We start from the raw sequence: 26,797 nt of genomic DNA, 5'->3' as shown, positions 1-26,797 counted from the left end.
ACAAGAAACACATTTTAAATATAAAGACATACATAGATTAAAAGTAAAGTGATGGAGAAGGATATATCATTGATAACACTAATCAAAAGAAAGCAGGAGTAGGTATACTAACTTCAGAAAGAGCAGATTTAGAGAAACAAAAGGTAGGCTGGGCACGGTGGCTCATGCTTGTAATCCCAGCACTTTGGGAGGCTGAGGCGGGCAGGTCACCTGAGGTCGGGAGTTCAAGACCAGCCTGACCAACATGGAGAAGCCCCATCTCTACTAAAAATACAAAATTAGCTGGGCATGGTGGTGCATGCCTGTAATACCAGGTACTCGGGAGGCTGAGGCAGGAGAATCGCTTGAATCCAGGAGGCACAGGTTGCGGTGAGCCGAGATCGTGCCACTGCACTCCAGCCTGGGCAACAAGAGTGAAACTCTGTCTCAAAAAAAAAAAAAAAAAGTTATCAGGGCATAAATCTATACAGCAAAACATATACAAGAGCTATATGAGTAAAACTACAAAATTCTGATCAAAGATATCAAAGAATTACATAAATTGAGAAATATTTCATGTTCACAGATAGAAAGAAAATACAGTCAAAATGTCTGTTCTTCCAAACCTGATCTATAGATTCAACGCAATCCCAATCCAAGTATCAGCATATTATTTTTGTGGATGTCAACAAACTGATTGTAAAATTGATATGGAGAGACAAAAGACCTAGAAGAGCCAGCTCACTATTAAAGGAGAACAAAGTTGGAGGACTGATACTACTCAACTTCAAGACTTACTATAAACTACAGTAATAATGACAATGTGGTATTGGTGAAAGAATAAACAATCCAGAAGTATACCCACATAAATATAGTCAATTAATCTTTGACAGAGGAGTTAAAGCAATATAATGGAGCAAAGACAGGTTTTTCAACAAATTATGCTGGAATACACACATAAAAAATGTATCAGGCTGGGTGCGGTGGCTCACGCCTGTAATCTCAGCACTTTGAGAGGCCGAGGTCCTCTCAAGTGAGGTCAGGAGTTCGAGACCAGACTGGCCAACATGGTGAAACCTTGTCTCTGCTAAAAATACAAAAATTAGCCAGGCGTAGTGGTGGGTGCCTGTAATCCCAGCTACTTGGGAGGCTGAGACAGGAGAATCACTTGAACCCAGGAGGCAGACATTGAAGTGAGCTGAGATCGTGCCACCGCACTCCAGCCTGGGCGACAGAGTGAGACTCTGTCTCAAAAAAAAAAAATTATCTAGACAAAGTCCTTGCACCCTTCATAAAAATTAACTCAGAATGGATTGTAGACCTAACTGTAAAATGGAACACTATAAAACTCCTGGAAGACAACCTAACCTAACCTGGGTTAGGAGAAAACCTAACTGATCTTGGGAATGGCAATGACTTTAGGGCAATACCAATAGCATAATCTGTGAAAAATATAATTGATAAGCTGGACTTCATTAAAATTTAAAACTTCTGCTCTTCAAAAGAAGAATGAGAAGACAAGCCACAGACTAGGAGAAAATATTATAAAAGATGCATCTGATAAAGGACTGTTAACTACAATATACCCAGAACTCTTAAATCGCAACAAGAAAATAACACAATGTAAAAACGGGCAAAATATCTGAACAAACACTTCATCAAAGAAGATATACACATGGCAAGTAAGTATATGAAAAGATATTCAATATCATATGTCATTAGGGAATTGCATATTAAAACAATAAGATACTACTACACACTAACTTGAACGGCAAAAATCCAAAATACTGACACCACAAAATGCTGACAAGGATGTGGAGCAACAGAAACCCTCATTCACTGCTGTGGGAATGCAAAATGATGCAGCCACTTTGAAAGACAGTTTGATAGTTTCTCCCAAAACTAAATATACCATCCAATTCAGCAGTTGCACTCCTTGGTATTTACCCAGATGAACTGAAAACTCATGTCTACACAAAAATCTGCACATGATGTATAGCAGCTTTATTCATAGTTACCCAAACTTGGAAGCCACCAAGATGTCTTTCAGTAGGTGAATGGATAAACCGCGGCACATCCAGACGATGGAATATTATTATTCAGCACAAAAAAGAAATGAGCTATCAAGCCATGAGAAGACATGGAAGAACTTTAAGAGCATAAGTGAAAGAAGCTGATGTGAAGAGCCTGCATACTGTATGATTCCAACTATATGGGATTCTGGAAAAGGCAAAACTATGGAGACAGTAAAAGGAGCAGTGGTTGCCAGTGGTTAGGGTACTGAGGAGGATGAATAGGCAGAGGACAGGGGATTTTCAGGGCAGTGAAACTATCGTGTATGATACCATAATGGTAGATACATGTCATTATATATTTGTCAAAACCCACAGAATGTGCAACACTGAGAGTAAACTCTAATGTAAACTATGAACTCTGGGTGATAATGATGTGTCAAAGTTGGGTCATCAATTGTTACCAAATGTACCACTGTAGCACAAGATGTCCATAAGAGGACAAGTTGTGTGTGTATGTGCCTGTGTGTACAGGGGATATATGGAAACTCTGTACTTTCTGTTCAATTTTGCCCTGAACCAAAAACTGCTCTAGAAGTGTTCATTAATAACAGTAATTTTAAAAGACAAGGACCCCTTCTGACCTAGGGAATCTCTGGTGATGGAGGGGGAGAGGTGAAGCAGTCCCCTAGAAAGTGTAAATTTTACAAAGTTCTTCAACTGATTTTGTAGAGCTAGGTTTGGAACTGCTACCCTACTCTACGCTATTCGCCAAAGTAGGGGTTCCCAAACCAGGTGTCAGGCTTCAAGGCTGTGCAATACTCCGCATTACACTGTCTTGGCCCTAAACGCATGCTTTCCCCTCTCCCCACAAATCAAGACTCTAAAATGCCACGAGTAGAAGAGCGGCACTTTCCTGTGTACTGAGTATGGGGGAAGGGAAAGCAGTCAAGCACGGACTGGCTGATTCTAACTCCTAAATGGGCTGAAGCTGATACGCTTTGAAGATCGACCACGGCAGGAATGTCTTGTTTTCTTTAATCCATCAGGGGGTTGTCCCACTTATTGAGTCCCACAGCTGCGGTTTAGCACGGAGGGGGTGTCACGTCACCAGGCCTCCCTGAAAGTCCTCCGCTCCAGCTCTGCGATTGGCGCTGGGGGAACAGGAGGAGAAGCGGGTGCTTTTCATCGAGCCTGCAAGAGGGGGGCCTGGGCATCGAGGCTGGGGAGTCGTGGGTAGAGCCCCGATTCCAGCCAAGACGCCACAGGACATAAGTAAGCGTGGAGCGCAAAATGACTACCCAAGCGCAATTCTGTATGGCCGAAGGGACGTTCTTCCAACCTCTTAAATTTCCCGGGTGCCACGCCCCCTCAATTGCCTGCCCTGGATTCCAAGCTGTCGCGCCGGAAGTGACCTCACGGTGGTGGCGTGGAGACGTGGGGGCGCTTCCGGCGGCGGCGGCGGTGGTGAAGGCCGAAGCTGTGGGGGTGGGCGTGGAGAGAATTTTTCCGTGGGTCCTCTTGTGTTGCGTGGTCGGCTTGGTGTGGTGTGCGGAGGAGCTCCAGGCCCGTCGGCGCGGAGGTGGGAGCGAAGGGAGGCTACTGGTTTGTGGACGCTCGTGGGAGGGGGCTGCCGGGGTTGCTTTAGGCTTCAGAGTTCCAGGCCTCGTAGACCTTTATAGAGGCAGGCAGGCAAGAGCTGGGGGCTTCATCGGGTGCGCAGGGGACCAGGTACTACGGGCGGCCCCAGGAGTTTGGTTTGAGGTGGAAGGCTGAGGACTGCAGGATTCTAAATAGTATGGGGATTGTGTGAGGAGTGAGGCATTAGCTGCTTGGGCTCTTAGTCCAGCCTTGTTGGTGGCTGCTGCAGTTCCTTGGCTCACTCACTCGTATCTTCGTGCCTCAGTTTCCCTTTGCATAATGAGATACGGTGGCAGAGAAGAACGCCAGTGCCACATCCATGACTGATAGCTTGAGGACAGAGGTGAACTGGAGGATAGAAAAAGAGGATGCCTGAGAAATTTATACCTACCAGGTCACATCTTCCAAATCCCAGGAAGTTATCCCTGGATTCATTTCTGCCTTTGATGCAAGTCTGTGGTTCTTTTCATTACTCTTTGTGTGATATTGATTGTATTTATCAATACTTGACTTGTTGAGTGGTTAAAGTGTTTTGGTTAGTGGGAGGCATAGCCCTTGTTGGCTTGGTCAGTTGATTTTCAATTAATCTCCCAATAGCAATTGCTTCGCCTAACTCTTCAATTGGGAGATTAGTTGAAAATCAACTGACCAAGCCAACAGTATTCTCCTATGGTTACAAATGAGGAACTCGCGACCCGGAATGGTTTTTCTTCTCTTCCTTCGCCACAGACCAAACCGATTTCAGTCTGCTGTCTCAGATACAGGTCTTCACCCCACCAAAACAGAAATGGCTGTCTCCAAGCAGTTTAGTATTTCAACTGGACACCCAGATGGATCCTAATCTTTTTTTTTTTTTTTTAAATGAGTGGTAGATTACGTGTACTGAGCACAAAATCCTCTTAGCTAGTTTCTCTGTATGATGTAAAAATGGTTGTAAAAACATGACTTTTTGTTTATTATCAATTTCTTGGTAGAGCCTCCTTGGTCTAGGGCTGTGGGGCTAGAAAAGTGTCTCAAAATTTTTGACCTGTGACCCACAGTTAGATATATTTTACATCATGACTTATTATGCCCCTGCACACTCAGTGTGTACACAGACACACACACCAATGAAAAGTTTACTTACCCTTTCTATAGAAGATGCACTCTAAAAAAAAATTGGTTGCAACTCACTAAATTGAGTCTGACCCCTAATAGGTCATGACGTATAGTTTGAAAAATATTAAGGCCGGGCACTGTGGCTCACGCCAGTAATCCCAGCACTTTGGGACGCTGAGGCAGGTGGATCACCTGAGGTCAGGAGTTGGAGACCAGTCTGGCCAACGTGGTGAAACCCCGTCTGTACTAAAAATACAAAACTTAGCTGGGTGTGGTGGTGGGTGCCTGTAATCCCAGCTATTTGGGAGGCTGAGGCAGGAGAAACGCTTGAACCTGGGAGGGAGAGGTTGCAGTGAGCCAAGATAGTGCTACTGCACTCCAGCCTGGGCAACAACAGCTAAACTCCTTCTCAAAAAAAGAAAAGAAAAATATTAGACTAGGGCTGAGTGCAGTGGTGGGAGGATTGCTTAAGGCCAGCCTGGGCAACATAGCAAGACTCTGTCTCTAAGAAAAACAACATTAGAAAATGTTGAAAATCCTTGCCATTTGTGAGATTCTGTAATTAATACAAAATGGAAGATGTATCATTTTTCTTTTCTTATCCAGAGAAGGGCTTACTAGAGTTCTCCTAAATTCAGCCAGAACAACAGGACAGGACATCCAAATTATGTCTCAAAGGAGTGTAGTGACCATAATGATAGTGTGTCAGAATTTTAGCAAGGCATTTATGAAGTTGTTTTTTTTTTTTTTTTTTTTGAGATGGAGTCTCACTCCATTGCCCAGGTTGGACTGAGTGCAGTGGTGCAATCTCTGCTCACTGTAACCTCTGCCTCCTGGTTCAAGCGATTCTCCTGCCTCAGCCTCCCAAGTACCTGGGATTACAGGCATGCACCACCACGCCTGGCTAATTTTTGTATTTTCAGTAGAGATGGGGTTTCACCATGTTGGCCAGGCTGGTCTCGAACTCCTGACCTCAGGTGATCCACTCACCTCAGCCTCCCAAAGTGCTGGGATTACAGGTGTGAGCCACCGCGCCTGGTCTTACTAAGTCTTATGATAACTGAATGGGCGAGATGGAGGAATTTGCCAGATTGTGGTAGTTGGATGGAGTCATGAGTTTGAAAATCTATGTATGGAGAGGTTTGATTTGTGGACACTACTTACAGCTGGAATTCTGGTGATCTGAACTGGGGTTTCATCACTTTCTTTATACACTTCGTGTATTTGAGACCTTATCTAGAAGGTTTGCTTATTGGATTTGGTGCCTTTATGAAGTAAAGAAAGAGTCATTTGGTTGGTGATTGCCAGATTGGGAAAAGATCTCAATATATTTGTTCAGTGCTGTTTAATGAAATGAAGGAAGCGTGTATAAATGTGAGAAATTGCGCTTGGGTCCAAAAAAAATCAACTATACCTATTGGGGGAGGGTGGAGATATGACCTCACAGGAGTTCTATAATAAAAAGATTTGATGTTTTAATCACCAGTCAGTGGTGTGGTTAAGAAGGCTGTGAGAACTGATGTGACTGACCTGCATTAGTATATTGTATTAGGAAAATGCAAAATCTAGAATGAGAAAGGTTGCATCACTGGTAGGCTTGTACCTGGAATATTAGGTTTAGATCTAGATGTGCTAAGAGTAAATTTATGGGCAGAAGTCAAAAGTCTGAAGATATGGTGGTGTTGCTTTGGCATGAATGATTATTTTTCTCCTTGTCATTTCAGGCTTTCAGGTATAGGCTGGGTCACTGGTCTTAAAACATTTCTTCTTGAGAATGTCTAAAAGACTATGGAATCTGTTAGATCTTATATACTTTTAAGTTGGCACCTGAAACTTTTCATCGTAGATTTAAATAGTGTACGTATTCAATTTTAAATAGTTTTGGATGTAATTTCTGACAAGTAAATATTGACTCTTAAAAATAAATATAAAATTACCTAAATACAATATCAATTTGATGTTTTAAAAACATACAACTAAACTTTTGAAACAAAGACTGTAAGAAATATATAACATAGCTTATTACATTACTTGATTTTCAGATATTAAGCCCATCTTGCATTTGTGAAATGAACCCTGCTTAGTAATGTATCTACTACTTTTTACATATAGATGGATTCAATTTGCTAACATTTTGTTAATTTTTGTGACTATGTTCATGATGGATATTGGTCTAAGGTTTCCTTTTTTTTATGTCATCTTTAGCCTTAGTAGCAGAGTAATTATGACCTCATAAAATGAATTGGGAAGTGTTCCTTCCTCCTCTGTTTTCTGAAATAGTTTGTGTAGGATTGGTATTATTTCTTACATGTTTCATAGAATTTACCAGTGAAGTCCTATGGGCCTGGGTTTTTCTCTCTGGGAAGATTTTACTAATTCAATTTCTTAATATAGTTAGTTGAGTTAGTTTTGGTCATTTTTATCATTTTGGGAGTTTGTCCATTACATATTTTTCCTTTTTCTTTTTGAACTTGTATCCATTCCACTTTTCCCACAGAATTTTATCCTAAAGCAAAAGTCAACTTTCTGCGAAAAGCCAGATGAAAGGCTTTATGGGCCACATGGTTTCTGTGGTTACTGCTCAACTCTCACTGTAGTGAGAAAACAGCCATAGACAATATGTGGCCGGGTGCGGTGGCTCACGCCTGTAATCCCAGCACTTTGGGAAGCTGAGGCAGGCGGATCACGAGGTCAGGAGATCAAGACCATCCTGGCTAACACAGTGAAACCCCGCCTCTACTAAAAAATACAAAAAAATTAGCCAGGTGTGGTGGTGGGCGCCTGTAGTCCCAGCTACTCCGGAGGCTGAGGCAAGAGAATGGCGTGAACCCGGCAGGTGGAGCTTGCAGTGAGCCGAGATTGCGCCACTGCACTCCAGCCTGGGCGACAGAGCGAGACAATGTCTCAAAAAAAAAAAAAAAAAAAAATTTAGCTGGGTGTGGCGGTGGGCGCCTGTAGTCCCAGCTATTTGGGAGGCTGAGGCAGCTACTCCGGAGGCTGAGGCAAGAGAATGGCGTGAACCCGGGAGGTGGAGCTTGCAGTGAGCCGAGATTGCGCCACTGCACTCCAGCCTGGGCGACAGAGCGAGACAATGTCTCAAAAAAAAAAAAAAAAAAAAAAAAATTTAGCTGGGTGTGGCGGTGGGCGCCTGTAGTCCCAGCTATTTGGGAGGCTGAGGCAGGACCCAGTCTCTACTAAAAATACAAAAGTTAGCTGGGAGTGGTGGCAGGCACCTGTAGTCCCAGCTACTTGGGAGGCTGACGCAGGAGAATCGCTTGAACCCGGGAGGTGGAGGTTGCTGAGATCGCTCCACTGCACTCTAGCCTGGGCGACAGAGCAAGACTCTGTCTCAAAAAAAAACCCCCAAAAAACAGAAAATAGCCGTAGATAATATGCAAGTATTTGTGTGTAGTTGTGTTCCAATAAAACTTTATTGGTAGCAGACCAGATCTGGTTTAGGGCTGTAGTTTTCCTACCCATCCTAAAGTAATAAATTTTATGCCTGAAAATTTAAAATTGATCATCTAGTTATCCACACAAATCAGGTTTATGAGAGTATCGTGGAAGTTGATTCCCTTGCTTGCATATCTTTGTGTACCCCCTAGGGACATGTGTATTCCAGTTTAAAGACCAGGACTTGATTTCCAAGATGTTGTAGAGGGAATTCGTGTATTTTTGTAATTTTGTTTGGGTGAGAAGTGAGGTGGCCCTCACAGGGCCGTAACTTAAGTTCCGTATGTGACCGGTATTCTTTCTGGCAAAAGGAGACATTTGAACTAAAATTTTTTATGTTGTAGACACTATATGGATTATCTCATTTAATCTTAAAATAATCCATATCGTACCTTAAAATAATTCATCTAGTGGTTCTATGAGATAGGAGTATAATTGGCATAATTCCCTACAGATGAGGCAGTTGAGACTCAGATTAGGTAATTTGCCCAGGTCGTAGTGCTGGTTAGTAAGGAAGTACAGAAGTGAACCAGGGGCTGTGATGTCTGATTTCATTTTTTTCTTTCTTTTTTGTTTTTTTTTTTTTGAGACAGGGTCTTGCTCTGCCACCCAGGCTGGAGTGCAGTGGTGCAATCTTGGCTCACTGCAACCTCCGCCTCCCACCACTTCTGACTAATTTTTTGTATTTTTTCTAGAGACAGAGTTTTGCCATGTTGCCCAGGCTGGCTTTGAACTCCTAGGCTCAAGCGGTCAGCCCTCCTTGGCCTCCCACAGTGCTAGGATTGCAGACACTAGCCACCTGAGGCATGAGCCACCACACCCAGCGTGATTTCAGAATTTTATTCTCTTTTCACCATGCTGCCTTTTATGGAAGATATGGGTTTAGTACTGTATTTAAATATGGGATTGTGCTGGATTTCTTTTTCTGAGGCGGGGTGGGGGTGGGGGTGGAAACAGTCTTGCTATGTTGTCCAGGCTGGTCTGAAACTCCTGGCCTCAAGTGATCCTCCTGCCTCAGCCTCCCAAAGTGCTGGGATGTAGGGCCTGAGCCATCATGCTGGGTTGCATATTTTCTTTTAAGATCTCTGCCATTCCCAAGATTTTGATTCAACAAACACCTTTCCTGTTGTGTGGAACAATTCCTAGTTTTTCAGAAATCTATAACTAACTACTCACTCATCCACAGCTGTTAATTATCATTGTTTTTAGCAGGCCAAGGGTTGTTCATTGGATCTGAATGCTGTGCGTTGTCTGATGTGGCACACAGATAGAGGTAGCTAGATTTGTAATTGGCAACTTGTTTATTTGTAATTTATGGATCATTTGGGCAGCTGCCTTAGTAATATAATAGATGGAAGAGTGTTTAGCGCTACCTGACTTTGTTATCCAAAGGCTTATCAGAATAATGATAAAGTCCCATTACTTATCTGGCATTCAGTAGTCTGGAAATCCTGATAGTTCAGCATTTGAGCAAAATAGTCCCATAATTAAAAGTAATCTGGAAAATCTTGATTATGTGACATCTGTGGCTCCCTTCCTAGCTACACAGATTGTTAGGATAGATTTTAATAACAAGTTGGCAAAATAAGTGTTGGTTAGCTAGCTGCACAAACATTGCATTTTTTTGGAAATATTTAACATTGTTGAATACTACACAGAAAAATTAGTTTTTTTTAGAAGTGGAATTGTTTGAAGGATTTATTGTCATGAATAGGCTTTACAGGGAAGATGTATTTTTTTTTAATTGTACATAAAATCCTGTCAGCAAACTTACACAAGAAGTAGTAATGTATTAATGAGATGAAGGATATTCCAAAGTAGCTAGATTTGTAATTGGCAACTTGTTTATTTGTATAAGAACAAAGTGGTAAATGAATTAAAATATTCTTACCTGGAGGTGTTTAAGAAATGGAGGCAGGGCCGGGCAAGGTGGCTCATGCCTGTAATCCCAGCACTTTGGGAGGCCGAGGCGGGTGGATCACGAGGTCAGGAGATCGAGACCATCCTGGCTAACACGGTGAAACCCCGCCTCTACTAAAAATACAAAAAATTAGCCGGGCGCGGTGGCGGGCGCCTGTAGTCCCAGCTACTCGGGAGGCTGAGGCAGGAGAATGGCGTGAACCCAGGAGGCGGAGCTTGCAGTGAGCCGAGATAGTGCCACTGCAGTCCGGCCTGGGTGAAAGAGTGAGACTCCGTCTGAAAAAAAGAAAAAAAAAAAAAAGAAATGGAGGCAGAAGGAAGACAAATAAGACTAAATGAACTTTGGTAGCAAGTTATTGACTGAATAGTAATTCACAACATTTCTGAATTCAATAGTCATTACAATTTTAGGAATAATTTATTGGGAGAAAAACAGTATCAATGAAGCAAGAGTAAATAAGAAGTATGTTTAAGAAAATATCAAAACCATTGCACCCCACCAGAATGAGTAAGTTGCAGAGAACAATAGTACCAAGTTTTGGCAAGATGAGGAGCAGAAAGAACTCACGTATGGTGGGTTGTATAAATGTAGATGGTAATACAGAATGGTACAACCACTTTGGAAAACTGTTTGGCGGTTCCTAATAAAGTCATAAATATAACATGACTTCCTGTGTTATATGCCCAGTAGAAATGGATGCATTTGTCCATCGCAGAAATATACTGTATACAGTATAAGAATATTATTTGTAATAAGTCAGAACTAGAAATAACCCAACTATGTATCAGCAGTAGAATGGATAAATACATTGAGGCATACTTGCAGAAAACAGCACAGCTATGAGAAAGAATAAACTTCTGATACATGCAACAATGGGGATGAATCTCACAAATGTACTTTTTTTTTTTTTGAGACAACATCTCGCTCTGTCACCCATACTCGAGTGCAGTAGCGGGATCTTGGCTCACTGCAACCTCTGCCTCCCCAGTTCAAGCGATTCTTGTGCCTCAGCCTCCTGAGTAGCTCAGATTACAGGCATGTGCCCCCATGCCCAGCTGATTTTTTGTATTTTTAGTAGAGACAGGGTTTTGCCATGTTGGCTAGGTTGGTCTTGAACTCTTGACCTCAAGTGATCCACCCACCCTGGCCTCCCAAAATGCTGGGATTACAGGCATGAGCCACCATGCCTGGCCTCATAGATGTACTTTTGAGCAAAAGAAGACAAACACTCTGAAAGAGAACCTTTATGATTCTGTTTATGTGAAGCTCAAAATCAGGCTCAAATAATCTTTCATGATAGATGTCAGAATAATAACTACCTGTAGGAGGACACAATGGAGCCTTCTGAGGTGTTGGAAATAGTCTGTCTTGTTTTGAGTGGTGGTCACATGGATGAATTGATATGTAAAATTTCATGGAGGTGTATCCTTAAAATATGTAGACTGACTTACTGTATATGTTATACCTTGATAGAAAAGTAGAAAATAAAAGACAAAATAGGTTCCTTGTAACTCCTGTATCTCCTGTACATCTTTTGACATGGAGGTGTTAGCTCTATAATTGATGGAGCCCCTTCCCTAGTCCGATTAGGAACCCAGTTGATGGGCACTGTACTTTAGATTTACTGTTTTAGATTTACTGTTTTCTGTAAATAACATAATTTTCTTTATAGAATAAACCTGTTTGAGAAGTTTTGAATAATGCATTAATGTATTTTACCAAGGGAAGTTTCTGAGGAAAGGGAAGTTTGTTACACATTCAGTGGTTACATTTTTAAAAGTTTCTATTAATGTTAACTACGTAGAAGAACACTTATGAACGAGTATCCACATTTTCAAAGTATTAAAAATTCTATTCAGTTACTATTACCATAATATAAACTTGAATGTACAACATCAGTGTCTTAAAGATATATGTTAAATAAAGCAGTAAAAGCCTTTTCATATCTGGTTAATTTCTGGTGCTTTTCATTCTGCATCTATCTAAGCATCTGAGTAGAATTATGATGGATTATAAATGATAGGAAAGGAAACTCATTCTTTTGTGACATTAGGCAAAGGTTGATCAGGAGGGGAAAAGAAGCCTAAAATGTGTGTATTTTGTGCTTTTTTACCATCATCATTATTGTTGAAATTGTGTTGCATTGAAAATTTACCCAAGGGCCAGGCACAGTGGCTCATGCCTGTAATCCCAGCGCAGAGGCTGAGGTGAGCAGATCACCAGAGGTCAGGAGTTCGAGACCAGTCTGGCCAACATGGCGAAAACCCATCTCTACTAAAAATACAAAAATTAGCTGGGTGTGGTGGCGGGCGCCTGTAGTCCCAGCTACTCAGGAGGCTGAGGCATGAGAATCGCTTGAACCTGGGAGGCAGAAGTTGCAGTGAGCCAAGATTGCGCCACTGCACTCTAGCCTGGGCGACAGAGCAAGGCTCTGTTTCATTCTATAATAAAATGTAACCAAAAAAAGCCTGTATGAGCCTGCTAATTCATTGTTCTTTTAATCTTCGGTTCTGTCCGCATGGTTTTATGATACTGGCTCAGTTAGATCACTAGAGAACTATCTAGAGTTGATTAATCCCTAGAGCTGGACTCTCTCAGACTTCATATTTCTGATGGGGCATACTCTTTTTTTTTTTTTTTTTTTTTTTTTTTTTTTTTTGAAGCAGGGTCTGGCTGTGTTGCCCAGCCTGGTCTTGAACTCCTGGACTCAAGTGATCCTCCTGCCTTGGCTTCCCAAACTCCTGGAATTACAACTGTGAGCCACTGCACCCAGCCAGGAGTGCTTTATTTTTACTTATTTTTTATTTTTTTCTAGACAGAGTCTTGCTCTGTTGCCCAGGCTGGAGTGCAGTGGTGCGGTGTCAGCTCACTGCAGCCTCGGCCTCTTGGGTTCAAGCAGTTATCCTGTCAGCCTCCTGAGTAGCTGGGATTACAGGTGCGTGCCACCATGCCATCCACCTCGGCCTCCCAAAGTGCTGGGATTATAGGCGTGAGCCACTGCGGCTGGCCTGGAGGAGTGCTTTATATGCTTTTTTGCCCCTTTCCCTTCATTTATGTATGTATTTTGAGACAAAGTCTTGCTCTTGTTAGCAGGCTGGAGTGCAGTGGCACAATTTTGGCTCACTGTATCCTCTGCCTCTTGGGTTCGAGTGGTTTTCCTACCTCAGCCTCCTAAGTAGCTGGGATTACAGGCACCTACCACCACACCTGGCTAATTTTTGTATTTTTAGTAGAGATGGGGTTTCACCATGTTGGCCACGCTGGTCTCAAACTCCTCAGGTGATCCACCTTCCTTGGCCTCCGAAAGTGCTAGGATTACAGGCGTGAGCCACCGCGCCTGGCCTATTTAATTTTTTTTGAGATGGAGTCTCGTTCTTGTTGCCCAGGCTGGAGTGCAATGGTGTGATCTCAGCTCACTGCAACGTTCGCCTCCCAATTTCAAGTGACTCCCCTGCCTCAGCCTCCCAAGTAGCTGGGATTACAGGCATGCACCACCATGCCTGGCTAATTTTTTTTTGTTTTTGAAACCGAGTCTTGTTCTCATTGCCCAGGCTGGAGTGCAATGGCACGATCTCAGCTCACTGCATCCTCTGCCTCCTGGGTTCAAGCGATTCTCCTGCTTCAGCCTCCTGAGTAACTGGGATTACAGGCACACGCCACCACAGTTGGCTAATTTTTGTATTTTTAGTAGAGACAGGGTTTCACCTCATTGGTCAGGCTGGTCTCGAACTCCTGACCTTGTGATCCACCTGCCTCAGGCTTCCAAAGTGCTGGAATTACAGACGTGAGCCACCGCGCCCGGCCAATTTTGTATTTTCAGTAGATACGGGGTTTCATCATGTTGGTCAGGCTGGTCTCGAACTCCTGACCTCATGTGATCTACCTGCCTTGGCATCCCAAACTGCTGGAATTATAAACGTGAGCCACCACACTCAGTTGGGACATACTCTTTTACCAGAGGGGTGCTTTATATGCTTTTTTGCCCCTTTATGTCTGAAATTAGTATTTGGAAACAGCTTCAAGTGCTGGTTTCTTTTTTTAATGTAAAAACACTGAACCAGTGTTTCACTTTGTGCTTAACATGTGTATTTGTATTCATCTGCTATCATCTGCTAGCTGTTTCCTGACTTCCTCGTGTGAGTGGGGAAGTGTTAGGTTTCATACCTTATATAGGATTTTGCATAGAGTATGCTTAAGGGTACTGTATTTTTTAGAACCATTTTCAAAAAGAGCCAAGACATTTAGATATAAACATGTAGGTACTCTAGATTTTGAGTAACTTCTGTCACGTTTATTATTTCTAATTCATTCATTTATTGATTAAATATTTATTGACTTCTTCCACTCTAGGTACTCTTATTGACTGAACAAGACTATGTCATTTGCCCTATTCTAGTGGGGTGACACACACACTGTCTGTCTGTCTGTCTGTCTATCTATCTATCTGTCTGTCTATCTATCTATCTATCTATCTATCTATCTATCTATCTATTTTTTGTTTTGAGACAGAGTCTCACTCTGTCATCTAGGCTGGGGTGCAGTGGCGTGATCATGGCTCATTGCAGCCTTGACCTTCCGGGCTCAAGCGTTCCTCCTGTCTCAGTGTTCCGAGTAGCTGTAGCTTGTATTACAGGCATGTGCCACCAAGCCTGGCTAGTTTTGTAAATTTTTTTGCAGAGATGGGGTCTCCCTATGTTGCCTAGGCTGGTCTCAAACTCCTGGACTCAAGCCATCCGCCCACCTTAGCCTCCCAGAGTGCTGAGATTACAGGCATGAACCAACATGCCTGACCAACACACACAATATGAAGAAACAAGATAATTCATATAGTGATTGATTTTGAGATCATAACAGGATTTGAGGTGTTGGAGAATAACGATGAGTAGTCACGTTAGATTGGGTAGACAGGGAAGGCTTCTTTGAGATGGTCATGTTTTACCAGATGTTGGAAAGGCAGGATGGAACTAACCATTCATAGAGCTGGGGAAAGTGTTCTAGGAATAACTTGTGCAAAATTTGGGAAGCCTTGGCCTCCTAAAGTGCTGGGATTACAGGCATGAGCCACCATGCCTGGCCTAAAATTTCATTTTCAGTTGTTTGCTGCTGTGGTTGTTTTTTCTACATTGAGCATATATCCTGTGACCTTGATAAATTTCCTTATTAGTTCTAGTAGGACTTTTTATGGATTGACTATAAACAGCTAATTATGTCAGTGCAAATAAAGACAGTTTTACTGTCTCATTTAACTTTATTATTTATTTAACTTTCTGGGTTTTTTTTTTTTCTTTTTCTTGTCTTATTGCATGGGCTAGGACCTACAGTTGTTGAATATAAGTACAAGTGGAAGTGGACATCCTTGCCTCATCCTCAGTATTTGGGGAAAACATTTATTTCAACCCCACCTTTTTTTTTTTTTTGAGACAAAGTCTCAACTGGGCATGGTAGCTCATGCCTGTAATCTTAGCACTTTGGGAGGCCGAGGTAGGCAGATAGCTTGAACTCAGGAGTTGGAAACCTGGGCAACATGGCAAAACCCGTCTTACAAAAAATACAAAAATTAGCTGGGTGTGGTGGTGTGGGCCTGTAGTCCCAGCTACTCAGGAAGTTGAGGTGGGAGGATCAATTGAGCTGTGAGGTCAAGACTAGCTTGGGCAGCAAAGTGAGACCCTGTCTCTACAAAACAGAAAAAATTAGCTGGCCATTGTAGCACACACCTATAATCCCAGCTACTCAGGAGGCTGAGGCGGGAGGATCACCTGAGCCCAGGAGCCCAGGAGGCTGCAGTGAGCCAAAACAAAACAAAACAAAACAAAACAAAACAAAGCAGAAACAAAAAACCAAAATATATAAAATAAAGACAGTGTCTGGCTCTGTTGCTCAGGCTGGAGTGCAGTGGTACAATCATAGCTCACTGTAGCCTCAAACTCTTGAGCTCAGTGATCTTCCTGCCTCAGCCTCTGAAAGTGCTGAGATTACAGGTGTGAGCCACCATGGCTGGCCTATTTCACCGTTAAGTATCATGTTAGCTGTAATTGTTTTGTAGATGCCAGCTTTCCCTCCCCTTTTTAAATATAGTGAATGATTGTTAAATTTTGTCCAATTATCTTTCTGCGTTTATTGATATGATTATACATGATTTCATCACTTATTTTGTTAATGTGATGGAAGGCATTGATTTTTTTTTTAAATTAAACTTCTGAGATAGTTGTAGATTCACATGCCATTGTAAGAAATAATACAGAGAGATTCCTTATGCCCTACCCAGTTTTCCCTGTTGGTAACATCTTGCAAAACTGTAATACAGTATCACTACTAGGATATTGACATTGATATGGTCAAGATGTAAAATATTTCCATTACTACAAGAGTCCCCATGTTGCTACTCTGTTGCCCAGGCTGGAGTACACTGTCACGACCTTGACCTCAGCTCACTGCGACCTCCGCCTCCCAAGTTCAAGTGATTCTCCTGCTTCAGCCTCCCGAGTAGCTGGGACTATAGGTGCTCGCCACCACGCCTGGCTAATTTTTGTATTTTTGGGTAGAGACGAGGCTTCACCGTGTTGGCCAGGCTGGTTTTGAACTCCTGACCTCAGGTGATCCACCCTCCTCAGCCTCCCAAAGTGCTGGGATTACAGGCATCAGCCACTGTGCCCGGCCCTGTTCTCCATTTCTATAGCTTTGTCATTTCAAGAATGTTACACAAATGGAATCATACAGAACACAACCTCTTGGGGTTGGCATTTTTACTTTTTGCCCTGTGGTATGAATGTACCACTGTTTGTTTATTCACTCATTGAGGTTATCTGGGTTGTTTCCAGTTTGTGGCTTTTTTGAGTAAATGTGATATAAACACTTGTGTACAGGGTATTTTTTTTTGAGACAGAGTTTCGATCTTGTTGCCCAGAATGGAGTGCAGTGGCGCAATCTGGGCTCACCACAACCTCTGCCTCCCGGGTTCAAGCGATTCTCCCGCCTCAGCCTCCCGAGTAGCTGGGATTACAGGCATGCACCACTGCTGCCAGCTAATTTTGTATTTTTAGTAGAGACAGGGTTTCTCCATGCTGGTCAGGCTGGTCTCGAATTCCCGACCTCAGGTGATCCACCTGCCTCAGCCTGCCAAAGTGTTGGGATTACAGGCCTGAGCCACCGCGCCCAGCCCATGTACAGGTTTTTGTGTGAACCTAGGTCTTCCTTTCTCTGGGATAAATGACCAGAAGTGCAACTGCTGGGTCATATTGTAGTTTCATGTTTAGTTTTTTGGTGTTTTTTTTTTTTTTTGAGACGGAGTCTTGCTCTGTTGCTCAGGCTGGAGTGCAGTGGTGCCATCTCGGCTCACTGCAAGCTCTGCCTCCCTGGTTCATGCCGTTCTCCTGCCTCAGCCTCCCCGAGTAGCTGGGACTACAGGCGCCCACCACCATGCCTGGCTAATTTTTTGTATTTTTAGTAGAGACGGGTTTTCACCGTGTTAGCCAGGATGGTCTCTATCTCCTGACGTGATCCACCCGCCTTGGCCTCTCAAAGTGCTGAGATTACAGGCGTGAGCCACTGCGCCCAGCCTTGGGTTTTTTCTTTTTTTGAGACAGAGTCTCTGTTGCTCAGGCTAGAGTGCAGTGGTGCAATCACAGCTCACTGCAACCTGCGCCTCCCAGGTTCAAGCGATTCTCATGCCTTAGCCACTCAAGTAGCTGGGATTACAGGTGTGCACCACCACACTTGGCTAATTATTGCATGTTTAGTTTTTTTAATAACCTGCCAGGATGTTTTCCAGAGTGGCTGTACTATTCAATATTTGGACTAGCAATGTATGAGTGATCCGTTTTTTCCACATTCTTACTAGCACTTGGTGTTATCACTGTATTTTAGCCATTTTGAAAGGTGTATATTTCCTAGATACTACTCCTTTGTCTTTGTCAGATAGGTGGTTTGCAAGTATTTTCTCCCAGTCTGTGGCTTGTTTTTTGTGGAATAAAAATTTTAATTTTCAAGAAGTCTAGTTGACCAGCTTTTCTTTTTATGGATTGTGCTTTTGGTGTCAAGTCTAAGAACTCTTTGCCTAGCCCTAGATCTTGAGGGTTTCTCTTATGTTTTTTTCTAAAAGTTTTAGAGTTTGATGTTTTACATTTAAGTTCATGATCCATTTTGAGTAAATTTTTGTATAAAGTGTGAACCTTAGTTTGAGGTTCATTTTTTTGCTGATGGATTTACATTTGCTCCAGCGCTATTTGTTGTAAAAGCTATGCTGCCTGCGTTGAATTGTTTTTGCACTTTGTCAAAAATCAGTTGGGCATATTTTTGTGAGTCTATTTCTGGATTCTGCCTTCTATTTTATCGATTTACATGTTTGTCCCTCTGCCAATACTATATAGTCTTGATTATCATAATTGTGTAAGTCTTGAAATCGGGTGGACTGATTGTTCCCACTTTCTTATAAAAAATTGATTTAGCAGCCGGGTGTGGTGGCTCACGCCTGTAATCCAGCACTTTGGGAGGCTGAGGTGGGTGGATCACGGGGTCAGGAGTTGAAGACCAGCCTGGCCAAGATGGTGAAACCCCATCTCTACTAAAAATACAATAATTAGCTGGGTGTGGTGGTGGGCGCCTGTAATGCCAGCTACTCAGGAGGCTGAAGCAGAAAACTGATTGAACCCGGGAGGTGGAGGTTGCAGTGAGCCGAGATTGTGCCACTGCACTCCAGCCTGGGTGACAAAGTGAGTCTCCGTCTCAAAAAAAAATATTGATTTAGCTATTTTAGTTTCTTTGCCTTTCCATGTAAATTTTAGAATAACCTTGTCTATATCTACAAATCTTGCTGGGATTTTGATAAGAATTGCATTGATCCTTTATATCAATTTGAGGAGAATTTATGTACTTTTTGTTGAGTCTTTTAATCCATGAACATGTTATATCTGTTATATTTAGCATTTTGATTTTTTCCTCAGTGTTGCAGTTTTCAGTATACAAATCCTGTACCCTTTTTTTTTAGATTTACACGTGTACTTTATTGTTTGAGCAATTGTAAATGGTATTGTATTTTAAATTTCATTGCCCATGTGTTCATTGCTAATATACTGAAATAAGATTGGCTTTTGTATGTTTATCTCGTGTCCCACAATCTTGCTAAACTCACTTGTTCTAAGACTTTTTGTAGATTACGGGGAATTTCTACATAGACAGTTATGTCATCTGCAAATGGGGATAGTTTTGTTTTTTCCTTTCCAAACTGTATGCCTTTTTTTATCTGTTTCTTGCTTTATTGCAAGAACTTCTAGAGCTGTGTTGAGTAATAGTGGATATCTTTGCCTTGTTCATGTTCTTATAGGGAAAGAATTCAGTCTTTCACCATTTAGTATAATGTTAGCTGTAGGGACTTTTTAGATCCCTTTACCAGATTGATGAAGTTCCTCTCTATTCCCATTTTTCTGAGAAGCTTTTTTAAAAAAGAATGAATGGGTGTTCAATTTTGTCAAATGCATTTCTGTGTCAGTTGCTATGAACATGTGTTTTTCTTATTTAGCCTGTTAATATGGTAGATTACATTGATTGGCTTTCTGATCTTGAGTCAGCATTGCATCCTTGGAGTAAACTCCACCTGGGTGTGGTGTATAATTCTTTTTTTTTTTTTTTTTTTTTTTTGAGATGGAGTCTCACTCTGTCACCTAGGCTGGAGTGCAGTGGTGTGATCGCGGCTCACTGCAAGTTCCTCCTCCTGGGTTCACACCATTCTCCTGCCTCAGCCTCTCGAGTAGCTGGGACTACAGGTGCACGTCACCACGCCTGGCTAATTTTTTGTATTTTTAGTAGAGACAGGGTTTCACCGTGTTAGCTAAGATGGTCTTGATCTCCTGACCTCGTGATCCGCCCACCTTAGCCTCCCAAAGTGCTGGGGATTACAGGCGTGAGCCACCACACCCGGCTGGGTGTGGTGTATAATTCTTTATGTTTATTGTTTTGTTTTTTATTTTTATTTTTAGAGATGGTGTCTTGCTTTGTTGCCCAGGCTGGAGTGCAGTGGTGTGATCATAGTTCACTCCATCCACTGACTCATGGGCCCAAGCTCCCTTCCTGCCTCAGGCTCCCAAGTAGCTGAGATTACTGGTAGGCACCACTACACCTGTTTTTTTTTTTGTGGTAGAAATAAGGTCTCACTGTGTTGCCCAGGCTGGTTTCAAACTCCTGGCCTCAAGCTATCCTCCCACCTTGGCCTCCCAAAGTGCTGGGATTACAGGTGGGAGCCACTGAGCCTGGATCATCATTGTTGAATTGTTGGGTGATATTTTGTAAGGAATTTTATGTTTACATTCATGGGGGATAGTATTCTGTAGTTTTGTTTTTGTACTATTGTTGTCAGGTCTTGGTATCAAGATAATATTTCTGTATTTATGGATGTGATAAAGTTGTATGATTTTCTCATTCTGTTAAAATGATTTAAAATTGATTGATTTTTAAAATATCAAACCAACTTTGCATTCTAGGGGTAGAGACCTAAATATACGTGATATATTAGACTTTTAAAATTTATCGCTGGATTTGATTTGTTAATATCTTGTAGAGGGTTTTTGGTCTATATTTGTGTAGGATGTTGATCTTTTTCTTATAAAGCCTTTGTGGGGAGGCTTTCACGTCAGAGTTACACTAGCTACATTGAACAAATTGGGAAATGTTTCTTTCTTTTTTTTTAATTTTTATTTTTGAGACAGAGTCTTGCTCTGTTACCTGGGCTGGAGTGCAGTGGTGCGATTTTGGCTCACTGCAACCTCCCCTCCTGGGTTCAAGCCATTCTCCTGCCTCTGCCTCTCGAGTAGCTGGGATTACAGGTGTGTACCACCACACCTGGCTAATTTTTTTTTTTTTTTTTTTTTTTTTTGTATTTTTAGTAGAGATGGGGTTTTACCATGTTGGCCAGGCTGGTCTTGAACTCCTGGACTCAAGTGATCTACCCTCCTTAGCCTCCCAAAGTGCTGGGATTACAGGTGTGAACCACTGCACCCAGCCTTTTTTTTTTTTGAGTCGGAGTCTCGCTCTGTCGCCCAAGCTGTAGTGCAGTGGTGTGATCTCGGCTCACTGCAACCTCCACCTCCCCAGTTCAAGCGATTCTTCTGCCTCAGCCTTTTGAGTAGCTGGGATTACAGGCACATGCCACCATGCCTGGCTAATTTTTGTATTTTTAGTAGAGGCAGGGTTTCACCATGTTGACCAGGCTGGTCAAAAACTGCTGATCTCAAGTGATCCACCTGCCTCAGTCTCCCAAAGTGCTGGGATTACAGGCATGAGCCGTTGCATCCAGCCTCATTCTCCTGTGTTTTCTAAAAGTTTGTATGAGATTGACATTATTTTTTTCCTAAAATGTTTGATAAAATTAACTAGTAAATCTGTCTAGTTCAGACTTAGTTAAAAAGAAAAAGCCAGTAAAGCCATCTAGGCCTGAATTTTTCTTTGTAGGAAGGTTTTAAATTACATAATCAATTTGTTTTTTTCTATTAAATAGACTTTATTTTTTAGAGCAGTTTTAGTTTCAGGGAAAAATTGAGCCCAAAGTACAGAGGGTTCCCATATATCTCACTGTTGCCCCCCAGTAAGCCCTCTCTGCTGTCAGCATTCCACACCATGGTCGTGTTTGTTACAATTGATGAGCCTACACTGACACTTCATTGTCATCCAGAGTCCATAGTTAACATTAGGGTTCACTCTTGGTGTTGTACATTCTATGGGTTTTGAAGTGACACATATCTACCATTATAGTATCAAACAGAATAGTTTCACTGCCCTAAAAATTCTCTTGTGTTCTGCCTGTTCACCTCCCACCCCCACCCCACCAACCACTGGTGCCCACTGCTCCTTTTACTGTCTCCATAGTTTTGCCTTTTCCAGAAAACCTTGTAGCTGGAATCATGTAGTATGTATGTATCCTTTTCACATTGGCTTCTTTCACTTAGTAATGTGCTTTTCAGTTTCCTCCGTGTCTTTTCATGGCTTGACAGCTCATTTCTTTTTTGTGCTGAATAATATTCCATTGTCTGGGTGTGCCATAGTTCATTCATCCATTCACCTACTGAAGGATGTCTTGATTGCTTCCGAATTTGAGCAATTTTGAATAAAGCTGCTGTAAACATCCACGTACAGATTTATGGTGGACGTAAGTTTTCGGTTCATCTGGGTAAATACCAAGGAGAGTGATTGCTGGATCAGATGGTATATTTAGTTTTGTGAGAAACTACCTTATTAATATGCATATGCAAGCTAGGCACAGTGGCTCATGCCTATAAACCTAGCACTTAGGAGGCCGAGGCAGACAGGTCACCTGAGGTCAGGAGTTCGAGACCAGCCTGGGCAACATGGTGAAACCCCTCTACTGGAAAAAAAAACAAAAAACAAAAATTAGCTGGGTGTGGTGGCACGTGCCTGTAGTCCCAACTACTTGGAAGGCTGAGGCAGGAGAATTGCTTGAACCTGGGAGGCAGAGGCTGCAATAAGCTGAGATTGTACCACTGCACTCCAGCCTGGGCGATAAAGATAGAGCGAGACTCAGTCTCCAAAAAAAAAAAAAAAAAAAAAAAAAGGCTGGGCATGGTGGCTCATGCCTGTAATCCCAGTACTTTGGGAGGCTGAGGCGGGTGGATCATGAGGTCAGGAGTTCAAGACTAGCCTGACCAACATGGTGAAACCCCATCTCTACTAAAAATACAAAAATTAGCCAGGCGTGGTGGTGCATGCCTGTAATCCCAGCTACTCAGGAGGCTGAGGCAGGAGAATTGCTTGAACCCGGGAGGTGGAGGTTGCAGTGAGCTGAGATTGCACCACCGCACTCCAGCCTGGGCGACAGAGTAAGACTCCATCTCAAAAAAAAAAGAAAAAAGAAAAGTGCACACTCAAAGTGGCTGCATCATTTGTGTTCCTGTCAGCAATGAATGATGGTTTTTGTTGTTCCACGTCCTCGTCAGCATTTGGTGTTGTCAGTGTTTTGGATTTTGGCCATTCTGACAGGTGTGTAGTGGCATCTTATTGTTGTTTTAATTTGCATTAATTCCCCGATGATATGATGTAGAGCATCTTTTCATATGCTTGCCTGCCATGTCCATGTCTTCTTTGGTGAAGTATCCTTTCGGGTCTCTTGCTCATTTTTTCATCAGGTTGTTCATTTTCTTATTGTTGAGTTTTAAGAGTTCTTGGTATGTTATGGATAACAGACCTTTATCAAATATGTCTTTCACAGATATTTTCTTCTAATTTGTGTCTTGTCTTATTCTCTTGATAAATTCAATTTTTAAAATAGACATGCAGCTACTCAGATTTTTTATTTCTTGTATCAGTTTTGATAACTTTTGTCTAAGAAGTTCCCCATTTTGTCTAGTTGTCAAATTTGCTGGTGTAAGGTTATTTTTTAATGTCTATGATGTCTCTTTGTTCATTTCTGATATTAATAATATGTGTTTTATCTTTTGTCTTTATTAGGCGTTTACCAAATTTATAAATATTTTCCAAGAGCTAATTTTTATTTTATTTTGCTTAGTTGTTTCTTGTTTCATTGGTTTCTGCTCTTGATTTCCTTTCTATTAACATGAGGTTAATCTGTTCTTTTTTTACTAATACTTAAGATGGAAGCTTAAACAATTGATTTTAGACCTTTCTTTCCTAACAAGCACTTAAAGTTATAAATTCCCCCTTTTACGCACTATATTAAGCATGTCATACAAAAGTTGATGTTGTGTTTTCATTATCATTGAGTTCAAACTATTTTCTGACTGCCCTTTTGATTTCTTCTTTTACCCATAGGTTATTTGGAAATGTCTTGCTTAATTTCCAAATATTTGGGAATATTCTAAATATCTATTTTTATCAATTTCAAATTTAATTCTGTTGTGGGTAGAGAATATATTTTATGTGATCTCAGTCTTTTTAAATTTATTCATACTTGTTTAAGGCCCAGCATATACGCGTGAACATTCTGTGTAGACTTGAAAAGGATATATATTCTGTAGTCATTAGGTTTAGTGTTCTATAGTACCTTCAATTGGCTTTAAAATTTTTTTTTTTTTTTTTTGAGGCAGAGTCTCTCTCTGTCACCCAGGCTGGAGTGCAGTGGTGTGATCTCGGCTCACTGCAACCTCCGCCTCCTGGGTTGATGCCATTCTCCTGCCTCAGCTTCCCGAGTAGCTGGGACTACAGGCGCCCGCCACCACACCCGGCTAATTTTTTGTATATTTTAGTAGAGACGGGGTTTCACCGTGTTAGCCAGAAGGGTCTCGATCTTGTGACCTCGTGATCTGCCCGCCTCGCGCCATTGCACTCCAGCCTGGGCAACAATAGTGAAACTCCATCTCAAAAAAAAAAACCAAAAAAAAAAACAACTATCCAGAATTTATTATTATTATTTATTATTATTATTGTCATCAGCAAGAGTGGCATTACCAGTAATTTTTTTTTAATGTATAATTTCTCAGCAACATACTCTCTTTGAAAGCATTTTGACAGCAGATTTATTAAAATACAATATAAACAGATTATAGTTTGTGTGATTTGATGTGTAATAAATATCTTTATCCAATGTATGCGCTTTAAAGCAATTATAAGATCTTTATATGTATTAAATAATATTAATATGCATACTCCTGAAAAAAAATTTTAATTTTTTTAAGATTTATTACCTCAGTTAACAGTGTGATAGAATATGTTTTATTAACCAACACTTGGTACAGAGCCTGATATATTTGCTGAATTTAATTAAAAGTTTGTCTTTTCACCAAGGCACACTGAATAGTTCCTTCTCTTCACAGTGGTCTCACGTGTGAAACATGGCTACAGATTGGCTGGGAAGTATTGTGTCCATCAATTGTGGAGATAGCTTGGGTGTCTATCAGGGAAGAGTGTCAGCTGTGGATCAGGTCAGCCAGACCATTTCTCTCACCCGGCCTTTTCATAATGGAGTGAAGTGTCTTGTTCCAGAAGTCACCTTCAGGTGAGTGTCCTGACTGACTCTTCTGAATCCAACCTGGTGGTCTGTGGAGCTTGAACCTAGGTCTGATTGCTAGTATTCTCTTGACATATGGCCGCTTTTTGTATTTTTAGTAGAGATGGGGTTTCTCTGTGTTGGCCAGGCTGGTCTCGAACTACTGGCCTCAAGTAATCTGCCCGTCGTGGCCTCCCAAAGTGCTGGGATTTCAGGTGTGAACCACCATGCCCGGCCTATACTGTTTATTTCCTCTTTGCATTCTGATATTCATTCCTTGGCCTCCCCTTTATTAAAAACAACCCTCTCCCTTAGATCTTGCTTTTGCCACTAGGTATTGTGTCATTTCCCTTCCCCTTAAACCATAATCCTTGTCAGAGCCAAATAGTCTGCTTTCTCTATCTTTTGTGGCTTCATTCTCTGGAACCTCCTTACCCTACCATTATCTTTTTTTCTAACTTTATCATCTTGCTGAATTAGCTTTTGCCAAGGTTACAGATAACCTAATGGCCAAATTCACTGACAGTATCTCAATCCCAATCTCATTTGAATGCTCCCTGATGGGTGCAGTGGCTTATGCCTGTAATTCCAGCACTTTGGGAGGTCAAGGCAGGAGTATCACTTAAGGCTAGGATTTCAAAACTGGCTAGTCAACATAGTGAGACCTCATCTTTACAAAAGAAAAATTTTAAAAATTAGCTGGGTGTGGTGGCATGTGCCTGTAATATTACCAGCTACTCCTGAGGCTGAGACAGGAAGATCACTTGAGCCTAGGAGTTGGAGGCTGCAGTGAGCTATGATAGCACCACTGCACTCCAGCCTGGGTGATAGAGCAAGACCCTGTCTCTAAAAAAATAAATAAAAATAAAGTGCTCCCTATCTTTTAAAGTACTGTACTCTCCTTTAGTTTCCCTGTCACCTCTTTGGTTTTTCTTTGCATGTATTCCACATATTCCTCCATTCCTTTACTTTTTTTGTTGTTTTTTATGTTTCTTTTCTTCTACTCACCTGTTAAGATTGAATTACTCAGGGTTCTATCTTTGGTTCTTTTCTCAGCTTTTATTCTCTAGACAATCTCTTGTGTACTTTATACATTAATGAGACCTCAAATCTTTTTTTTTTTTTTTTTTTAGATGGAGTCTCACTGTGTCACCCAGGCTGGAGTGCAGTGGCATGATCTTGGCTCACTGCAAACTCCATCTCCTGGGTTCATGCCATTCTCTCGCCTCAGCCTCCCGAGTAGCTGGGACTACTGGTGCCCGCCACCATGCCCGGCTAATTTTGTTTTTGTATTTTTAGTAGAGACGGGGTTTCACCGTGTTAGCCAGGATGGTCTCGATCCCCTGACCTCGTAATCTGCCCTTCTCGGCCTCCCAAAGTGCTGGGATTACAGGTGTGAGCCACCACACCCGGCCAAGACCTCAAATCTTTAATTTAGTCCCATTATGAGACAGACACCTTGTCTGCTGGTCATTTCCATTGGATATCCCACAAGATATCTTAAATGCAAGATTTTCGGAGCTAACGTCGTTATGTTTTCCTGTAGATTTGTTTTTCCAAGGGCATACCCATTATTTATGACTAATAACACCTTTCCCCCACGTCAGAAACTTAGGCGTCATAATAAACTCTTCTTTCTCTTTAATCCTCGTGTTCAGTTAGTTGCCAAAATCGTATGGATTCGAAATGTCTCTTGATCCCTTCTCCCTTTGTATTACTGCTTGCTTGGTTCATCCCCTCTTATTTCTT

The 26,797-nt window shown here is 41.8% G+C and overlaps 1 protein-coding gene across 3 annotated transcripts in view; it reads left to right on the top strand.

Annotated features, from left to right (window-relative positions):
- Nucleotides 1-3,404: 3,404 nt before the first annotated feature.
- EDC3 (enhancer of mRNA decapping 3) overlaps nt 3,405-26,797 on the top strand; it is a 71,665-nt gene continuing 48,272 nt past the window's right edge. Inside the window, exons 1-2 of one of the 3 annotated variants that reach the window (XM_054450239.2) lie at nt 3,405-3,573; nt 24,876-25,057. In XM_054450239.2, the coding sequence (XP_054306214.1) occupies nt 24,894-25,057 (164 nt within the window). In that variant the 5' untranslated portion in view covers nt 3,405-3,573; nt 24,876-24,893. Of the gene's footprint in view, nt 3,574-6,459; nt 6,588-22,987; nt 23,086-24,875; nt 25,058-26,797 lie in introns of those variants that run through there. The other 2 variants (XM_063652766.1, XM_054450240.2) reach the window with 2 other exon arrangements.

Source organism: Pongo pygmaeus, chromosome 16 (assembly GCF_028885625.2).
Source record: "Pongo pygmaeus isolate AG05252 chromosome 16, NHGRI_mPonPyg2-v2.0_pri, whole genome shotgun sequence".
NCBI lineage: Eukaryota > Metazoa > Chordata > Mammalia > Primates > Hominidae > Pongo > Pongo pygmaeus.
The sequence above is the reverse complement of the archived record's forward strand: the minus strand, read 5'-3'. Positions and strand labels throughout refer to the sequence as shown.